The following is an 18,828-nucleotide window of genomic DNA, read 5'->3' as shown; positions in this document are numbered from 1 at the left end:
CCTTGTTCTCCCCTTCCACCTTTCGCACCAATGACCTCAATTTCATAACTTTATCCATCGGCAAACGCGAAACCATAGCCTCCAAATCCAGCTCAATACCTAAAAAGGTAATCCTGGTAGAAGGACCTTCTGTCTTTCCCGTCGCTATTGGTACTCCCATCCTCCTGGCCACCTCCAAAAACCCATCCAAAAGGAGTTGACACTCTATGGATTCCCCCATACCCACAATTAAAAAATCATCCAAATAATGCAGTAATTGATCGCACCCTGTGTATCTCGCGGTCACCCGGTGTAAAAACGAGCTAAACGCCTCAAAGTAAGCACAAGAAACTGCGCAACCCATCAGCAAGCAACGATCAATGAAATACTTACCTTGAAATGAGAAACCCAATAACAGCATGCTCACAGGATGTATGGGTAACAAGCGAAATGCAGATTCTATGTACGCCTTTGCCATGAACGCTCCCTGACCCACTCTCCTCACCAATGCTAACGCTTCATCAAAAGAGGAGTATCGAACCGTACACTTCTAGGTATATAATCGATCACAGACTCACCAGGTGGATAGGATAAATTAAGGATAAGCCTAAATTTTCCTTGTTCCTTTTTAGGGATCACCGTCAGAGGCAAAAGATGCATGTGAGAAAAGGTGGGGGGGGGGCCTCGAACGGCCTGGCGAGTCTCCCTAACCTCAATTCCCCTGCCAGTTTTTCCTCCGCCTCCTGTGTAAGCCTTAAGATGAACCTTGCATTCCTTACCCTCCCCTCCCAAACCCAGGCCCCGTATACGGTATTGGAAAACCATCTGCAAAACCCGAAAAAAGAAATTTGGCCGCTTTTGCAATCTGGATAATGTTCCAGCCATCCCACTAGCTCCTGGAACACTATAGGGGAATCCGCTTTTACTAACCCCAATTCATGGCTTGGACCCTCTAGCAAGGGCCGCACTCTGGGACTGTCCACACTTGGAGGCAGGGTGTGCTCCGTTGCACGTGGAACAGGCATGCCTAAACTTGCAATCCGGGAACAAGCATGTTGCCTTATTAAATCTCCAGCAAACATCTTGATTCCCGACCAAGCCCTTGCTACCCAACCCAGTTTTGTTTCCCGTCCCTGACCCATGAAAGGAGCTGCTGCCCCCCCCCCCCCCCCCCCCCCCGCCACCACCCATCCCATTGGACCCAGTGAAACCACCACTCACTCATTTCATATTGCCCGCATTTTTGTTGGACATTTGTGTTAACTATAAATTAATATCCTGCGTTCCCCACGAGATATGTCTGTTACTTCCATCTTATCCCGGAACTTCTCATCATAATTGAGCCACGCCCAACCTTCGTAATCTTTAAATGCTCCCACTATACTATCCCCGTATGCCAAAAGGGCACCATATTGCTGTGGCTCAAAATGTCCCACACGCTGGCTAACCGAAAGAAACCCCTCACCCAGTTCAAAATGTTTTTGGCCACCTTAGGGCCTTCCCGTCTCCTCTTCCTACTCTTCTTTTTATCCTTTCTGCTTCCCCATCTACCTTCCAAGAGTTTAAATATATTTATGCCTCTGGATCCTCCTCCGCAGCATGTTGGCACCCCCTCCCATAATTCCATCAACGATACCAGTGCCGGATGCCCCATATCCTGCTGTGGACCCTCCTCTGCACCTTGCCCACCTCCCGAGGAAGTACTGGTGGAAGACTGAGAACATGATGAAGAACTTGAGTCCGACCTGGAACGCCTGGAAAGCTTTTTACGCTTCTTGCCTTACTCTGCTGAAGGCTCAGCTTATATGGTTGTACACTCACCTTTATCACTCTGTCCACCCTGTCAACCTGTCGCCCCCTGCTCCTGCACTGCGGTCGATCTTTCTCTATTGCTGGGGAGTTCCTTTCGACCGTCCCCTGACCATTCCCTCCACGCTTCCTCCCTTGATGTTCCCAGTCGCTCAAACTCCGCGGCGGCTGTGGAAAGATACGTACAAGCCACAGTACCCTGCTTCCATGCTCCGCCCTCCCATTCCCCCTTTCCTTCCACACCCATTCTGACCTCCTTCCCCGCACCTTCACAGGTAAACTAGTGCCAGTTGGGAACCCACTCCCTGCCCCCCCCCACGCCGGCCACCCGCCAAAGTCATCCCGTTGTCCTTGAGCCGCATGTATTCCCCCTCCGGCCCCCTCCTCACCGCTCCCTTGCCTAGACAGCCATTGCTCCCCTTTCAGCTCTGTATCCTCCCCTTACCTGGCGTGATCGGTACAGAGCACCTCTGCCTCACGCCACATGCTGTACTGCCCCGCACGGTTCCAAAGCGGTGTGACTCCAAACTCCCATGCCCCTGTGAGGAGTCATGGCCAGGCGCATCCATCTTCCACTCGCTGGCACATCTCTCGTCCGTTGAGAAAGGTGCCTCCGCTCCTCTCCCACGACGGCTTGTCAGGTGCGACGCAGCATGTCCTAAACCGCGATGATTGGCCTTGATCACCGGGGCTTTGACCATCCTGGCTCCCCTGTACGCCTCTATTCCCTTCCTTAAACCCTCCCTCGTGCCCCCAACAGAGGGCTGCTTGAGTCTTGCTGAAACACTGCTGCCACGTGCCCCTGCAGCAGGCTCCCTGGAAGGGGATTCTGCCTTCCCGAACCGTGGAAGGAGAGGGCCAAAGACTGGAAAGCTTCCTCGCAACCTGGGGGAAACGGGGATGCCCAGGAGACAGTCGGAGCCTCCGCACCACTCTTTCCTGAACTGGAACCCGAAGAAGTTCTGATTGTCACATTCGCCTGCTCTGCTTGCTCCATCCGTCCCGTGTTCGCTGAAACCCGGTCCGCTGCACTCCGCCGTCTGCCGCTGCTGTGTGCGCTGCTCAGGCCCCTCCCCGACCGAGCTGACTTATCTCTACCTCGATGCAGCATGCTGTGCGCGCAGCATGCCGAAGGAGGCCCAGAAACGCTGGCCGAACTGGCGCTGAGGCACGCGAGGTAGGAAAAAACTGCCTTGGATGTGAGAACTGAAGGAAAAATGATTTAATAACTTTACCCGAAATATTATACAGCGACTAACCCTACTAGAAAACCCGAGAGAAAAACCAGCACTCCACCACCTAGCCACTGCTGACCCGAACTGTGAGCCAGCCCTACCACGTCACTAACTATCCCTGCTAGCCAATCAGGAGGCGATATTTGAATAACCACACTTCTACTGTTATGCATTTCTACCCCGCCCAATTATTTTTCACGCCCCGCTCACTACACCTCCCCACCCCACCCTCCCTTTCCTGCACTTATTCCTGTCACCCCGCGTGCTTTACCCTAGTTATGATCCTCGTGACAGGACAAGCCTGTCCCTCAGATTATTTATTTACTGATATCTGATGGATCCAGGGAAGATTTTTTTTCAGTGAAGGCCTCACTGATGCCTTTTTTAGGCAACTTGGCCTGCATCCTTCACATTCTTCCTTACGTATTTTGCCAAATCTTATGAAAACAATCTGAAAAAGTGAGGAAAAAAATAAAAGTCCCAGACATTCTCCTGATTTCCTCTGGTCATTTTCACTAAACATTATCTGGTGGGAAATGGTGGGTGAGGTTCAGAATAAAAACCAGAGTGGTGGTGTTTTTGCCCATCCTTGTGAGAACTGAATTTGAGTTGTCTGAATTTTCCCACTGCATATCCTTTGGCTTGCTTACACACAGGCCGATTCAGAAAAACCTGCGGAAGATCCGGCGCTCTGTGTTGAGCACCCGCTCTCCTGGGCGCACGACTCTGTATTTAAATTAGGGCTCGCTCTAATAGGAGGCTGTCAGTGGGTCCGACAATCGACGCTTAATTTTACCGGCATCTGTTATCGAACCCGCTGATAGCCACAGGTTCGGAAAACGGACACAGTTTTTTTTTTTTAAACAAGTTTTTGGGGTTTTTTTTATTTTTGGGGCCTCCGACTTAATATCACTATGATATTAAGTCTGAGGGTGTACAGAAAAGCAATTTTTTCTGCTTTTTATACACTTACCCGGTGCCATCTATGGTTAATGACTGCCTTTGGGCAGGTATTAATTTCTGAGAGTAAAATGTGCGGCTTGGCCGCGCATTTTACTTTCTGTGTTTCGGCTGACTAACTAATAGGCTCATCAACATGTATTTGCATGTGATGAGAGCTATTAGTTTCAGAGGGGTTGGCCGCGCGGTTTCCACGCGCTTTTACCCCTTACAGTATAAGGGGTAATAATAGTGCATCTAAAACACGCGGCCAAACGGGGGCTAAACGGTGCGCTCGGCTGAGCGCACCATTCTGTATCGGCCTGACAGTGATAGCTAAGGATTTAAATTATCTAAGCTCAAAGTAACTTGATTTGCTGTAGAATATGATTCTTTTTTCCTGTCTGTTTTGGCCTCCAGAATTCAGTTTTGATGCATTATCTATGGCAGTCTTGAGAAGGCCCTTAGACTCCTGCCCAGAATATATTACACTGAATTGTGCGGAATCTTGAAAGCTTTTGTCAGAACTTTTCATAGATTGTCATTTTGAGGGGCAATAATAAAAGCCATTTGTGCAGGTAAAATGCTGTTTCATTATTGCCCACCCTCTGAAAGGCCGATACAGATCGGTGCACTGGTTAGCCCCCTTTTGACCATGCATTTTAGACGTGGAAAATGCGTGGCCAACCCCCCCCTCCCCCCCCCCCGAAACGAATAGCGCTCATCACATGCAAATGCATGTTGATGAGCCTGTTAGTTATCCCCACGGGATCTGAAAGTAAAATGTGCGGCCAAGCCGCACATTTTATTCTCAGAAATTAACGCCTGCCCAACCCAGGAAACGTAGGGGACCCGAGGCTGCACCTTGCATCAGACTAGTACTGGATTACCTATTCTTCAGAAAACTACTGAAAACTTGGCTGTTTGAAGCAGCATTCAGGTTACACCTGTATCATGAACCTTAACTATGATCCGCCTGTTCAGTCACAGTAACCAGAAACATGCCATACCTGATATATTAAAACCTCCCCAAGCAGACCAAAAAAAACAATAAATAAACATACACACTCACAAGTTCTACCTCAAATTCCACTACTCCCTGTCTGCACATGTTTTGTACATAGCTCTCATGTATACTTGCTTACTGGACTTCCCATATATACAACTGTAGCATGGTCCTTTTATAATATTTACTGTACCTTTTGTAGTTTCTCTAAACTAGACCTTCAGCTACTGTGTCATTATACCCTGTCTTGCACTATTTATGGTGCATACTCAACTATCTCCCCTATACTGTGTAACAGATACACATTGAACTCTTGTTGGAAAAGCAGGATATAAATGACGCGAGCCCCTAAGATTTGTTGCAGCATGCAAGCAGAAGTGTGCGTATTGTTCCTTCACACAGCAGTAGTTAGAACATATTGAGTTAAACATATTAAAATATTTAAAGCAGTAAATATAAAAAAATGTAAGTTTTAGTACACAATCTAAAATCACTAATTATATCTGCTAAAACATTTCAGTTAAATATTAAAAAAAAAAAAGTAAAAAGCCCTATCAAGCAGGGTAAAAATGCATGTAGGATGGTTAAGCTGAATAGCGAAGTTAAGCCGCCTCTTCCACTAATAAGGAGGCGCTAGGTACGCGCTCTTGTTCCTAGGGCCTCCTTTTTAGCATGCGGCCTAATTTAAATAGAGAATCGCCCGCCGAGGAGGGGTTCCTGGACACATGTCGAGAGAGCGGGCACTCATCATGGAGCGCTGGCTCTCCTGCGGGTTTTTTTTTTAATTGGCCTGTATGTGGATAAAAGCATGGACATATGTCGTCAGAACCCAAATCCCATGGGTGAAAACTACCCATGGGATTAGCCAGAGTGCAAGTGGTTTGATTATCTATTCCTTTATTGTAATGAGATGCAGAGCTGTTATGCCAAACAGAAGCTAAGTGTTATTACAATGCAGAATTGACTTTTATAGTTGAAAAAAATATTAAAAACGCCACAAATGAAAGTGGCACGGTGTTATAAACTCTAGTATTACAACTGAGTCTGACCCAAAAAGTTGCTAAGGTTTAACATTCCCTAAGTAAATTCTCACAGGCAGGGCCTAGCAACTAAGAAAACTGGCAGTGTGTGCTAACATTTTAGACATTTCCTAATGAAATACTGCCAAAGTTGTAATACATTTTGATACCATGTATTGCAAGATTTGACTCAGTTTGTAAGGCTGAAGGATCATTGGCCTTTAAATGAAAACAAGTGACCAGTTGCCCAGCAATGGGTTGTTTGTTTTGAAAAGTGAGTTGATGGAAGTGGAGAATGCTGCTAGTTAAATTTTGTTTTAATTGATGTTTCAGATGCTGTTTATTAAGCTTATATATTTGGGTTTGTTGGTGGTAATTCCAGGCTTGACTCCAGCATCCACGGGAGCAGCAGCTCCAGTATCTGCTCCTGCCTCAACACTGACATCTCTTCTTGGATCATCGGGGCCCAGCTTGTTTGCCTCCATCACAAGTTCCTCAACACCAGCACCCACTACTGTCACTCTCTCTACGGCTCCTGCTCCTCTTGCCCTGACACGTAAGTCATGAAGAAGCATATCTCACCCCATTGCATAAGAGCTGTCTGTTTTTTAGTTTCTCTTGATTTTGGGTTCATATTCCTTTGAGCAGTGTTATGGCTTATTTTTGTGGACTGCTACTTGATTGATTGACATGGAGTATGTCCTAATGGTTAGAGGAGTGGGCTGAGAACCAGAAAAGCCAGGGTTCGAATCCTGTTTCACCTTTGGGCAAATCATTTCACCTTTCATTGCCCCAGGTAAAAAAAAGTTAATTGTAAGTCCTCTGGAGCAAGGAACTACCTACTGTACCTGCAGTGTAACTTGCCTTGGTTAGGTTTGGAAAGATAACTAATCAAATCTAAAATCCAGCCTACCTATGGCTGACTGTATTCTTGATTTTATAGTCTTTATTTTTGGTAATTATTTAATTCTTGATGTTTGTTTAATGTTCTGAATTTATTTCTGTAAGCTGCTTTGAGTGAATGTATGTTTGTAAAGGTGGTATAGAACTGCAGTAAATTCTGAGAAACTGCAAGCAGAAAAGCACCAGAAAGAGATGCTACCTAGAAATATTTATTTTATATTACATTAAAAAATTAACTTACAAATCTTGTCAATATTGTTAATTTAATGTGTCACCACTTAGCAGTATGCAGGGTCAAAGCTCCCACTGTTTTGGCCAATATATCAATCTACTTATTAAGAAATTATAGTATAGTTTAAAAATAAATAATATGAATGCTTATTTTAAACTATACAAATTTCGCTTTGCAGTGTTTTGAGTTATCTTTCATCATAAACAAAAGACAGCAAAAGGATCCCAAATTCTCAGATGGTAGCAGGGATGGTAGTCCTCACACATGAGCCCCGATGTGGAAAACTTATGTCAAAGTTCTTAAAACTTTGACTAGGCACACTGAGCATGCCCAGCATACCCTATACCATGTGTCCATACGAGGTCCCTCTCCAGTCTTTCTTTTTCTGCGGAGCTGTAAGCCTCGCGGTGTAAATGAGCTCACTTTTGGTTGTTTGGCCTTGTGAAACCTACTTTTTTCTCGCATTTTTTCCGGGTTTGTTCTCGTTCTGTCTCTGGGTCCCTCTTTGTGCCTCCCCATAGTGTTCCTAGTCAGGGTTTTTGGCGATTCTGGTAAATTTTCTTTTGTGGTCGATCCCCTGCGGTAGCAGTGCCTTGATGTCCACCGGCCATCGCCACTCGCTGCTATCGAGTTTGGTTTGCACCCTTTTTGTTTCATCCTGACATGGCCATGTCCAGTTTTAGGCGATACTGAAGGACCATGTCCATCACTGATCTGCATGAGATATGTCCTCTGCCTGGGGGCATTGCATGACACCCGGGGTTGTTGCTTATGTGCCCAAATGACCCCAAAGGGACATCGGCTTCGACTCAAGATGAAGCAGCTCTTAGGAGGAATCCTATGACTCCTGGGGGGATGATGCTTCAGAGTTATCCGTCCAGTACTCAGAGGGTCTCCCATCAGACCGTTCTCCTCCAGAGGAGCAAAGGAAGTATCTGCCTGAGGACTTGACCTTCATAGGGTTTGTGAGGTGATGGCAGCCATCCCATTTCAGTTTTTCATTTGTTAATGAAGAAGGATGCCAGGCACAAAATGCTTGAGATCCTCTAGTTCGCGGAGCCTTGTAAGGAGATTGTGGCAGTCCCGATGCACGAGATCCTTAAGGAGCTGCTGATGAGGATATGGGAACACCCCCTCACAGTGCCTCCCATTAGGAAGGCGGATGGGGTCTACCTCATCCAGAAAGCTGCTGGATTCAATAAGCAACAACTGCCCTACCAGTCAGTGGTGGTCGAATCCACCCTCAAGAGGACCAAGCATTCTTTGGACTCATTCCTTGATGTGCCCAGGAAGGACCACAGAGCAATGGACGATCTTGGAAGGAAGGTATTTCAAGGCACCATGCTCATTGCCCGCATTGCTGCCTACCAGCTGTACATGAGCCAATATTCGCGGAACATCTGGAAGCAGGTGCAGGAGGTGGCCGAGCAGCTGCCTCAGCAGCAGCAGAACACTTTAATGTTTCTGGTGCATAAGGACCTGAAATGTGGAAAACATGAGGTCCATGTGACTTGTGAATTTTTTGAAATGGCTCTGAGAGTCTCTGCAGTGGGAATCGGCATCTGTAGAAAGGCATGGGTGGTGGCCTCTGATCTCCCACCAGAGGTACAGGAATGACTTGCCAACATGCTGTGTACTGCAGAAAATCCCTTCAGATAGGGTGAGGGATTCCTTGGCTGTATTCTGGCATCACCATGAAACCCTCCAACTCTCCGCCAGCCCTCCAGAACTGTCATCCTCTTCTAGGAGGCCAGCGAGATGGGGACAAAGGAAGTCTTTCGCCAGAGGAAGTACTTGCCTACGCCCCCAAGCCCCAGCTGGCGCCTCAGTCAACTCCAGGGACGAGGTTATGACTGGGTCGTAGGGAGCGTAGACCAGTCGCCCTTACCCGGGATGTTGGGCCTTCCGGTCAGGGGCAGGCTGCAGTTCTTCGCTAACCAGTGGCCCAATATAACCTCGAACCAATGGGTTCTTTCCATTGGCCAACAAGGATACCAATTGAAACTATTGGGTGTCCTGCCAAATTGCCCTGCGTGCCCTTTCTGGGGGCCGATAGTGCATCAGGAGCTCAGCTTCCTTTTAACGGCCAGGGCAATTGAGCCTGTACCACCAGGGCAAAGAGGGTGGGGATTCTACTCCAAGTACTTCCTTATTCCAAAGAGAATAGGACTCCATTAATCCTAAGGTCCTTGAACAAGTTTCTAAAAAGAGAAAAGTTCAAGATAGTTTCCCTGGGCACCTTGATCCCACTTTTGCAAAAAGGGGACTGGCTATATGCTCCCTCGATCTAAAGGATGCATACACTCTCACAACGAGATTTTCACCGGTCACAGGAAGTAACTCCAATATGTGGTGGGAAAACAGCACTTCCAGTCGCAGGTGTTGCTGATTTGGCTAGCATTGGCCCCACGAGTCTTCACAAAATGTCTGGCCATGATTGTGGCCCACCTCCACAGGCTGGGAGTGCATGTTTTCCCCTATCTGGAGCACATCTCAGGCAGGGGCCGTCAGGTCCATACAATTGACCATCTGGGTGTTGGAGTCACTAGGGTTTGTCATCAACTACCCAAAGTCCCATCTCAGCTAGTCACTTTAATTGGACTTTATAGGAGCCCTGCTAGACCCGGCTCAGGCCAAGGCCTTCCTGCCTCGTCATCTTGAAGACCATTTCAACTGATATTCAACAGAGCCAGCAGGTGTCAGCCTGGCACATGTTGAGGCTGTTGGGTCACATGGCTGCAACCATCCATACCATTCCCTTGGCATATTTACACATGCACAGAACCCATTAGACCCTGAGATTGCATCCGAGTCACCCTCTTTCTCCTGGTGGTGGGCACTTTCAAATCTGGACCGGGGATCTCTTTTCAAAGTCCCCCTACCCAAATTGTTTTAACCATAGATGTGTCCACCCTAGGCTGGAGAGATCATGTAGATGGACTCAGGAACACTCTTGTCAAATCAACTTCCTGGAGATTTGGGTGATCATGTACACACTATGGGATTTCAGAGATCGGCTGTCCAACAAAATTGTCCTGATCCAAACCAACAACTAGGTAGCCATGTGGTATGTCAACAAGCAGGAAGGCACATGGTCGTACCTCCTGTGTCAGGAAGCAGTCCATATCTGGTCTTGGGCCGTATCCCTTGGGATGGTGCTCAGGGCATGCATCTGGCCGGAACGGAGAACATGGTAGTGGACAGCCTGAGTCAAGCCTTCAGACCCCATGAGTGGTCCCTGGTCCAGGAGGTAGTGAATCAGATATTCTACCTCAGGGGGAGTCCGGATGTAGATCTATTCTCATCCCCTTTCAACAGGAAGGTGCCTCGGTTCTGCTCCCTCCACAGGTCAGATGGCAAACCAGCCTTGGACGCCCTTGCCTGTCACTGGGACAAGGGTCTTCTGTGCGCGTATCCTCTGATTCCCTTAGTGGTGAAGACTCTCTTGAAGCTTCATGAGGACAAGGGGACTATGATCCTCATAACCCTTATTGGCCTTATTGTAGTTTCCACTCCTTTGGGAGTTGTCCTTCTGGAGACCTATCAGTTTGGGAACTTCCCCAGATCTCATGCAAGATCGAGGCAGGTTGCGGCATACCAACATCCAGGCCCTGTCACTCCCAGCCTGGATGTTGAGAGGTTAATTCTGCAACCGCTCGATCTCTGAGGATGTGTCTGAGATCCTGGTGGTTTCTAGAAAGCCTTCCACTAGAAAGTCCTATGGACTGAAGTAGAGGAGGTTTTCCATATAGTGTGAGCAGAAGGTCCTAGAACTGTTCTCCTGCCCCACACAAAAAGTGCTTGTTTACCTTCTACACCTATCAGAAGCTGGCTTAAAAACCAACTCCGTTAGAGTTCATCTCAGTGCAATTGGCATATACCACCAAGGGGTGTAAATGGTGCGCCCATCTCTGTACAGCATAAGTTTTATGACTCATGCGGGGCCTGCTTCAATTGAAGCCTCCCCTAAGGTCTCCCGTTGTGTCTTGGGATCACAATGTGGTGGTAGCTCAGCTGATGAAAGCTCCTTTTGAGCTGCTGCACACCTGTGACCTAAAGTACCTGACCTGGAAAGTCATATTTTTGGTGGTAGTCATCTCAGCGCACAGGGTCAGCAAGCTCCCGGCCTTAGTGACTTATCCACCTTACACTGTTTTATCAGGACAGGGTGGTCTTGCATATGCATCCTAAGTTGCTGCCTAAAGTGATGATGGACTTCCAAATTAATCAGTACATCATCCTGCCAATATTCTCCTCCAAGCCCCTTTTGTACCAAAGCAAACGAGCACGGCACAGTTTGGAATGCAAACGAGCCTTAGGCTTCTTTCTGGAGCGGACAGAAACCCATAGACATTCCATCTTATGTTTTGTTTCTTTTGATAGGAATAGTTTGGGTGTTGCTGTTGCCAAACAGACTTTATCCAGTTGGGTAGCAGATTGCATCTCCTTCTGTGATGCCCAGGTGGAACTGCGTCTTGGGGATCATGTCAAGGCTCATTCTGTCAGAGCCATGGCAGCTTCGGTGGCCCACTTGTGAGCAGTTCCCATGGAGATCTGCAAGGTTGCATCATGGCATTCTCTCCACACATTCACATTGCACTATTGCCTGAATAGGGATGGCCGACGTGACAGTAGGTTCAGCCAGTCTGTCCTTCATAACTTGCTTGAGGTGTAGAACTCAACTTTCCATGCCTAGGGTCCGTTGTTTGGATGCAGGCTGTCTCCCCCTCTTGTTACCAACAGCACCATTGTTGTTGTGCCTGTTGGCATCTAGTTGGGTGTCTGTTGGTCCCCTTTTATGTTGGGGAGCAGCCTGTAACTAGGGATTCATCCATGTGTTTTTTATTTGATTTTTTAATAGTTTTTTAATAGTTTTTAATTTTATATATTTTAATTTTATATTTTATATTTATATATATTTATTTATTTATATATATATTTATTATATATTTATATATATATTTTATATTTAATAATTTTTTAATAGTTTTTTAATAGTTTTTAATTTTATATATTTTTATTTTATATTTTATATTTATATATATTTATTTATTTATATATATATTTATTATATATTTATATATATATTTTATATTTAATAATTTTTTAATAGTTTTTGAATTGATCAGTAATTCTGTTATTGGAAAGTCGGTATAGAAAAGTTCTAAATAAATAAATAAATAAATGTGTGAGGACTACCATCTTGCTAGTCCACAGAAAAAGCGGAGTTGCTTATCTGTAACACATGTTTTCCCGAGGTCAGCAGAATGTTAGTCCTCATGAAACCCACCTGCCACATTCTGTGTTAGAAGACTGGAGAGGGACTCTGCGTAGTCGTACAGTGTAGGGCATGCTGGGCATGCTCAGTGTGCCTAGTCAAGGTTCTAGAAACTTTGACATAAAGTTTCTGCATCGGGACACCCTCTAATGATGTCACCCATGTGAGGACTAACATCCTGCTGTCCTTGGAGAACACCTGTTACAGCTAGGCAATTCTGCTTACTCTGTAGAAGAAAGGGAAATAACATACCTTGTATGCATAGGACAAACTAAAGAAAGCCAAGAATCAATTGTAGATTTATTTTGGAATTTCCAATGCATGAGTACATTGCAACTAGCAGCCACCAACAAATGTATTACTAAGGGGATTCCACTTTCTTATTAAAGAAATATATTCTGAGGGCAGTCCAACAGCAAAATTGCACATGGGTCACGCAGTAACTTGATATGTTTTATACGGCAATTCCAAGATATAATTTGCATATGGAGATCTGGATGGTGGGTAGGACTGCCAAATGTGGAAGAAGGAGCTTTTGTCTTAAGAGTCCCTCCAACAGGCATCTGAAGAGAAGACCAGTCTTTTTCAGTCTAAGAGCAGTATAATCCCAGTGATGTATCATTTTATGCACATTCTCTTGTATACTATTGCAAATTGCATTTCTTTTACTAATTCTTGACAAAAACATTCGGTCCTAGTCCTCCTCTGTTTCCAATATCCACTTCCTTTGTCCATTTGCAATTTAACATAGCTTTACTAACATGATACAGTAGAATTTGGATTCTTATTTTAGTTGACTGCTGTATCTGCCTTTAACTGCCGCGAAAAGCATTTTACTTGTAATGAAAGCAGAAATTGCTGTTGCAGCCAGACTTTCCAAGCACACACAAGCCTTTCTATTCCTAAGCGACCATTTTGCTTTTTCTGTCTATCCCTACAGTCAGTGGTACTTTGACAACTCCTGGGACTTCTGGCCTTGGGACTGTTGGGTTCAGTTTAAAGGCACCAGGAACAACAGCACCTGCAGGAGTTACGGCCGCGGTCACCACCAGTAAGAATGGGTTAGACACTGGGATGGGAATTAGAAGCTATCAAGAATATGTAGCAGTTGTTATGCTCTATACTTCTGTCTGTAATTTAGTTTCCCAGTTACCAATCTCGTTTCATTTTTGCACCCTTCCTTATTTTGTATGCTTAGCTTTTCAGTAGCTGTTGACAGTTTTCCTTCTCTCTGCACTTGCCTTCTGTTTTCTACCTCCTATGTCCCTTTATTTGTTGATTTGTTCTCTTTTGTCTAACCTTGGGTTCACCTCAAATCCCTCTTCTCTCTGCAAGTTTTTGGAGAAAGCAGAGGCTGCAGAGAGCAAGAGGGCTGTTGCATAAAGAAAGCCAGAGGCATGTGTTAATGGGATGTGTAGTTGATGATGATGTTTTAGTTCCCTGTTTGTAATGTGATTTTTAATATCATTTATTTTCCCAGGCACCCCTTCCAGCTCCGGTTTCTCCTTGAATCTCAAACCTTTAACGACAATGGCAACCACTAGCACAGCTGGCACTGTGGCTCCTTCTGCTGCCTTAGTCAGCAGTACTAGGTGAGTCCTGGTAGAGTGCTGTCCTTTATTCCCAATCAATAAGGTAACGGGTGCAACAGATTTTTTTTTTCCAAATCTTTTTTATTAGGACATGGTAAAGGAAAACAATAAGCAGCATACATAGAATAAGCATAGATATAGTAAGTCAAATAAATTAAGCATTTATACCAGTGAAGAAAACTGCAACAAGAGGATATCAAATCCTTTTTTTATTTGTAGAAATATTCCTTCCTACATCACTGAGAACCCTCCCCCTGTACCCAAACACCTCCCAAATCACACATACACCTATTCATCCAGCATACATCCCATTCCATCACTGAGATATTTTCTTTTGTTTATCACCAGGATCGTGTTCCAGATTCCATAACCAGGAGTATAGCCCACCTTTTGTAACTTGGTTTGCTCATCAACAGGCAACAGATCGTAGAAACATTTCCAAGCTGCTTATGTAGTCCTCAGGGATTTTCCTAGCTAAGCGGCATACATCAAACTTCTCCATTTGCATGAGTGTAACCATATATTCCCGCCAGATATTAAATGAAGTAGAATGACCACTGATCCATTCTTTTCAGTATGCATTTACGTGCTAATAACAGAGCTAGTGGAATAAACAAAAAATTACCTTTGGGCAGATCAAATCCTAACGTCTCTAAGAATTTAATATCTCCTAAGAATAAGACATCAACTTGGAAGAGCAGAGTTATTTTTGTGCATTTAGCCAAGCCTAATATCACATCTTGCTAAAATGTGCAATTTGTGTGACATGTAAGGAAAAGATGTATATAAGTGTCTTTTTCAATGTTACATTTATGGCAAGTTTCTCTCTCCACCAAACCCATCTTAAACAAATGTAATCTGTCTGCTTAACAGTGATGCAATATTTTATATTACATCTCTTTGTAGTGCGTTGCTACAGGCAGCTTGAACATAGCCTGAAACAAATTGCCTATTCTCCGAGAACAAGCGGGATGGTAGTCCTCACACGTGGGTGATGACATCAGATGGAGCCCAGCACGGAACTTTGATCTCAAAGAATCTAGAACTTTTAAACATGCTCTACTGAGCATGTGTAGCTGTAGTCATCACCCTGCCCCCTAGGCAGAGTCTCTCAGTCTCTCTTTTTTTTTTTTTTTTCCCCTCAGAGCCGTGGGGTCACGGGAGCCATGTGTCTCATGGTATTCAGCTTTGCTCTCTCCTCACAATTTTTGCAAGTGATTTTTTTCTAGACCTGCAGCGGTTTTCTTTCCTTTACCTTTTGGTAGTTTTATTTCTTTTCCCTTTCTTCTTCTTTCCTTTGTCTGTCAGCCACATGGTGGGGCTTAGTTGCTGTGCAGTCTGACAGAGTCTATTTCTGTCCCTTATTAAAAAAAAACAAAAAACTGCACCTGCAGTTTAGTATCTGTGTCCTCTCCTTGTGCTGTCTGTTTTTGTACTTTTGTCAGGTGCTGGCAGGACTGACTGAATGCAGTCTGAGGGTGAACTGTGTAGGCCGCCGAGTCAGGGGACTTACCTGAGTTCTACCCGGGCAGGAGTTCTATGTCATTTCACGGATCAATCGGCATCGATGGAGGTTCAGACAGTGCAGAGATTGAAGGACCATACTCTGTTCCTATGGAGGGGGGAGAGCTCATCCTCCCCACATTCAAAGGAACTAGTCACCACGGGCAGGAGCCCTCTTGCTGCAGCTGCATCTTCAGTGCCATGCCCAGTAACTGTTGCCTGTGCACATTTGAGATCAGCGCACCGTTGATCAGACGTATCGATGTCAGGACCACGTCGGGGACCAGGACTGCCATGATGACCCTTGATGCTGTCGAGATGGCGAGGCTCCCTTGATGCTTTAAGGGTCTTTTGTGCCGTAGGCATCTGTGGACGTGGAGTCTTGATGCACTGTATTCGAGTGCCTAGAGCAGGGATGACGAACTCCAGTCCTCGAGTGCTGCAGACAGGCCAGGTTTTCAGGATATCCACAATGAGCACGCATGAGAAAGGTTTGCATCCAATAGAGGCAGTGCATGGAGATCTTTCTCATGCGTGTTCATTGTGGATATCCTGAAAACCTAGCCTGTTTGCGGCCCTCGAGGACTGGAGTTCGCCATCCCTGGCCTAGGGCCTAGATGTGATGGAGTAGTGGCACTGACCTCTAGTTTCAAGGACCAGGTCTGCCCTCAAGCACCATGGTCCCCTTTGATGTCATCGGAGTCAGCCTCGATGTTGATGCTCCCAATGCCATTGATGCCTCAATGCCATTGATGCCATCGAGGTGTATGAGTGGCCACCCTTGATGCAGTTGAAGTACGTGGCCTTGATGCCACAGCCAACCCTCTGCTGTCGAGATGCTTGACCTCAATGCTGTGGCTGACCTTGGGGCCATGGCGGTGTGGAGTTGCCCTGATACCATCGATGCCATCAAGGAGGCCATCAGGCATGCTGACCACTGATGTCTTTTGTTGCCGCTCTCGACAATGTCGAGCATCATCAATCAGGCACTGGGATCACCATTGAGAGACCTGGTTGTCCCCAAAGCCGTTGACCGCTGGGGCTCTCGAGAGCCATCGAGTGCCACTTAGGCCCTCAAGAAACAGGGATTTTGGCCTTGAATGTTTGAGTGCCGGGGTTGCCATTTACTCAAGGCACCCTGGTACACCGAGGCATCCAAGTGCAGTGGTCTGGTGCCTGCAAGGCTCCTTGTTAGTGACCCAGGCACTGAGGGGTATTGTGCTGTCCCATCACTGGCATACAGCTATTGGGCATCATGGATGCCAATGATCTCGGGAGCCCTGAGCCACAGGGATCGGTGGGCATCGCAAGCCCTGCCTGGATTTGTGTACCATCGGTGTTAATGACCACTAGCGAGGCTATCTTCAGACATATTCGCTGGCAAGGGATGTCAACAAGCTAGCAGCATCGATGTCTTCGGACGGATAGGTGAGCCGAGGGGAACAATCGATGGTGCTGGCAGTCATCACTTCCTCTGGCACCAGTGAGGCATGCCTGCAAGTGCTGCTGGCATCCTTGGTACTGCTGGTCCATCAATACTTTCAGGGACCGAGGTCTCTATTGGTGCATCCGTGCTGTTGAGGTTTGCGGGCACCTGTGGCGCCGGGGATAATGCTATAAACCATCAAACCTATCAAGGTTCAGTCAAATGCCATTGAAATCCTGGGTGTAGCATCATTTGGTGCCCTTGATATGATCCATCGTTGGTGAGTATGAAAGCGCTATGAGCTCTTCAGGTGCCATTACCACTGTGGGCACCAGTAGATGTGGTCGGTTGCCGCAGGACACGACCACAGAGCACCATGGGCACCGCCAGTCACCATAGACTTCGCTGCTGTTGTTCCATGAGGAAAATGGCAGTGAGCCATTAGTTTCCAGGTCTATGTCCAACCTCTTGGAGCATTATCAGGTACTGGAAGGGGCAACGCCATAGAATGCCACCCACCACCATGCCATACCCAAAGCCCAAGTGGTACTGGGGATGCTGTCGTAACACTGTTTGCACTCCACTGGGAGTCACTGTAACAGTGGAGCGCAGCATTCGTGGTCGGGTTATGGCAAGGCATCTACTCCAAGTACTTCGGGCGATGGCAGGCAGCATTCTCCCTGTCTATGCAGTTCTCAGCCATGCCAGGGTTCTACCATCAAGGTCTCAGCCTCCTCATCAGTTCTGTACCACAAAGTGCTGGGGAGCACTGGAGAGGAAAAGTCATCACACATGCTGAGATTTGCCTTTGGCAGCTCGCAGCCACTGACTCTAGCAAGTGGTGCTCGGTCCTTGCTGTGCTGTTAGATTCTACCCACAAGCATGGCGAGTGGAGTAATAGTTGTGCCACCATCAATAGGATGGCATACCACTGTATGAGTACTGGTCAGCGTGCTTTTACAGCAGAGGGCTCTCTTCTGCAGTTGCCCTCTACTGTATGGGTGTGTGTGTTAAGTTTTCCTTGTGGCGAGAACAACAGGTTGTGTGCCGCTGCTACTGGTCTGACCTAGGACAGCGTTCCTGGTCAAACCCTAAGGGGCGTAGACACCAGGTGGGTAGGGTTGGGAATCTTCTTCTTCCTCAGAAGAGGAATATGTCTTTCAACCCCCTTCTGTGTCACTCATACCCTGGGACTCTGTCCCTGGCAGGTTTGTCGCTGAACCGGAGCCTCAATTCTTTCAATCGATGCATCTCCTTGTAGGCCAGGGCCAGGGGACGACAGTGGCGGTCATCTGACCACTTTTGCTGGAGCCCATTCGTTGATTACCATGATGGACTTCCCCATCTGAGGGTGGCTGCCTGTGGCAGATTGGTCACTTCTGAACCTCAGCAATCAGTGATTGTCAACTCTCCAATTGAGAGATTGGGAGGATTGGGAGGCCACAATTCCCATTGCTTTCCTGTCCTTCAGTAAGGGGGGATTCGACTGGGTTCCAGGGCAACTCTTATGGGTTCCCCCCTGGACACCTAATTGTCCACTCCTGCAAGGGATGTCCCTCGTTCTCGGTTTACTGGAAAAGACATCTTACTGCTTCTGACTGGCGGTTGCTCTCGGTTCCTCATGGGATCCAAGAGCCAATCGAGCGGAGAACTCTTCTTAAGTCGTCCTAAAGCACAGCAGGTCTATTTTGTGAGGGAGCCTTTCCAGAGTAGTTCCCCCATTAAGATTAGGCATTTCTCCCGTCCAGGAGTCAGCTTTGATATCTAATGAGCTCAATGGGCAATTTTTTGATAAGGACCACTATTGCCAGTTATTCTCGCCTCTGGGACTCTACCTTAGTGAGGAGGGTTCTAATCCATCTAATTGGTGAGTATGCCTTTCAACCTATTGCCATTCTATGGGTGAG

At 46.6% G+C, this 18,828-nt stretch overlaps 1 protein-coding gene across 5 annotated transcripts in view; it reads left to right on the top strand.

Annotated features, from left to right (window-relative positions):
• The window catches only part of NUP62CL (nucleoporin 62 C-terminal like), a 127,157-nt gene that overhangs the window by 57,941 nt on the left and 50,388 nt on the right, over positions 1-18,828 (top strand). For all 5 annotated transcript variants that reach the window (XM_029607338.1, XM_029607342.1, XM_029607341.1 and 2 more), the window contains 3 exons: positions 6,370-6,543; positions 13,341-13,451; positions 13,881-13,992. In XM_029607338.1, the coding sequence (XP_029463198.1) occupies positions 6,370-6,543; positions 13,341-13,451; positions 13,881-13,992 (397 nt within the window). The remainder of the gene's footprint in view (positions 1-6,369; positions 6,544-13,340; positions 13,452-13,880; positions 13,993-18,828) is intronic.

This window comes from Rhinatrema bivittatum, chromosome 6 (genome assembly GCF_901001135.1).
Source record: "Rhinatrema bivittatum chromosome 6, aRhiBiv1.1, whole genome shotgun sequence".
Lineage (NCBI taxonomy): Eukaryota > Metazoa > Chordata > Amphibia > Gymnophiona > Rhinatrematidae > Rhinatrema > Rhinatrema bivittatum.
The sequence above is the reverse complement of the archived record's forward strand: the minus strand, read 5'-3'. Positions and strand labels throughout refer to the sequence as shown.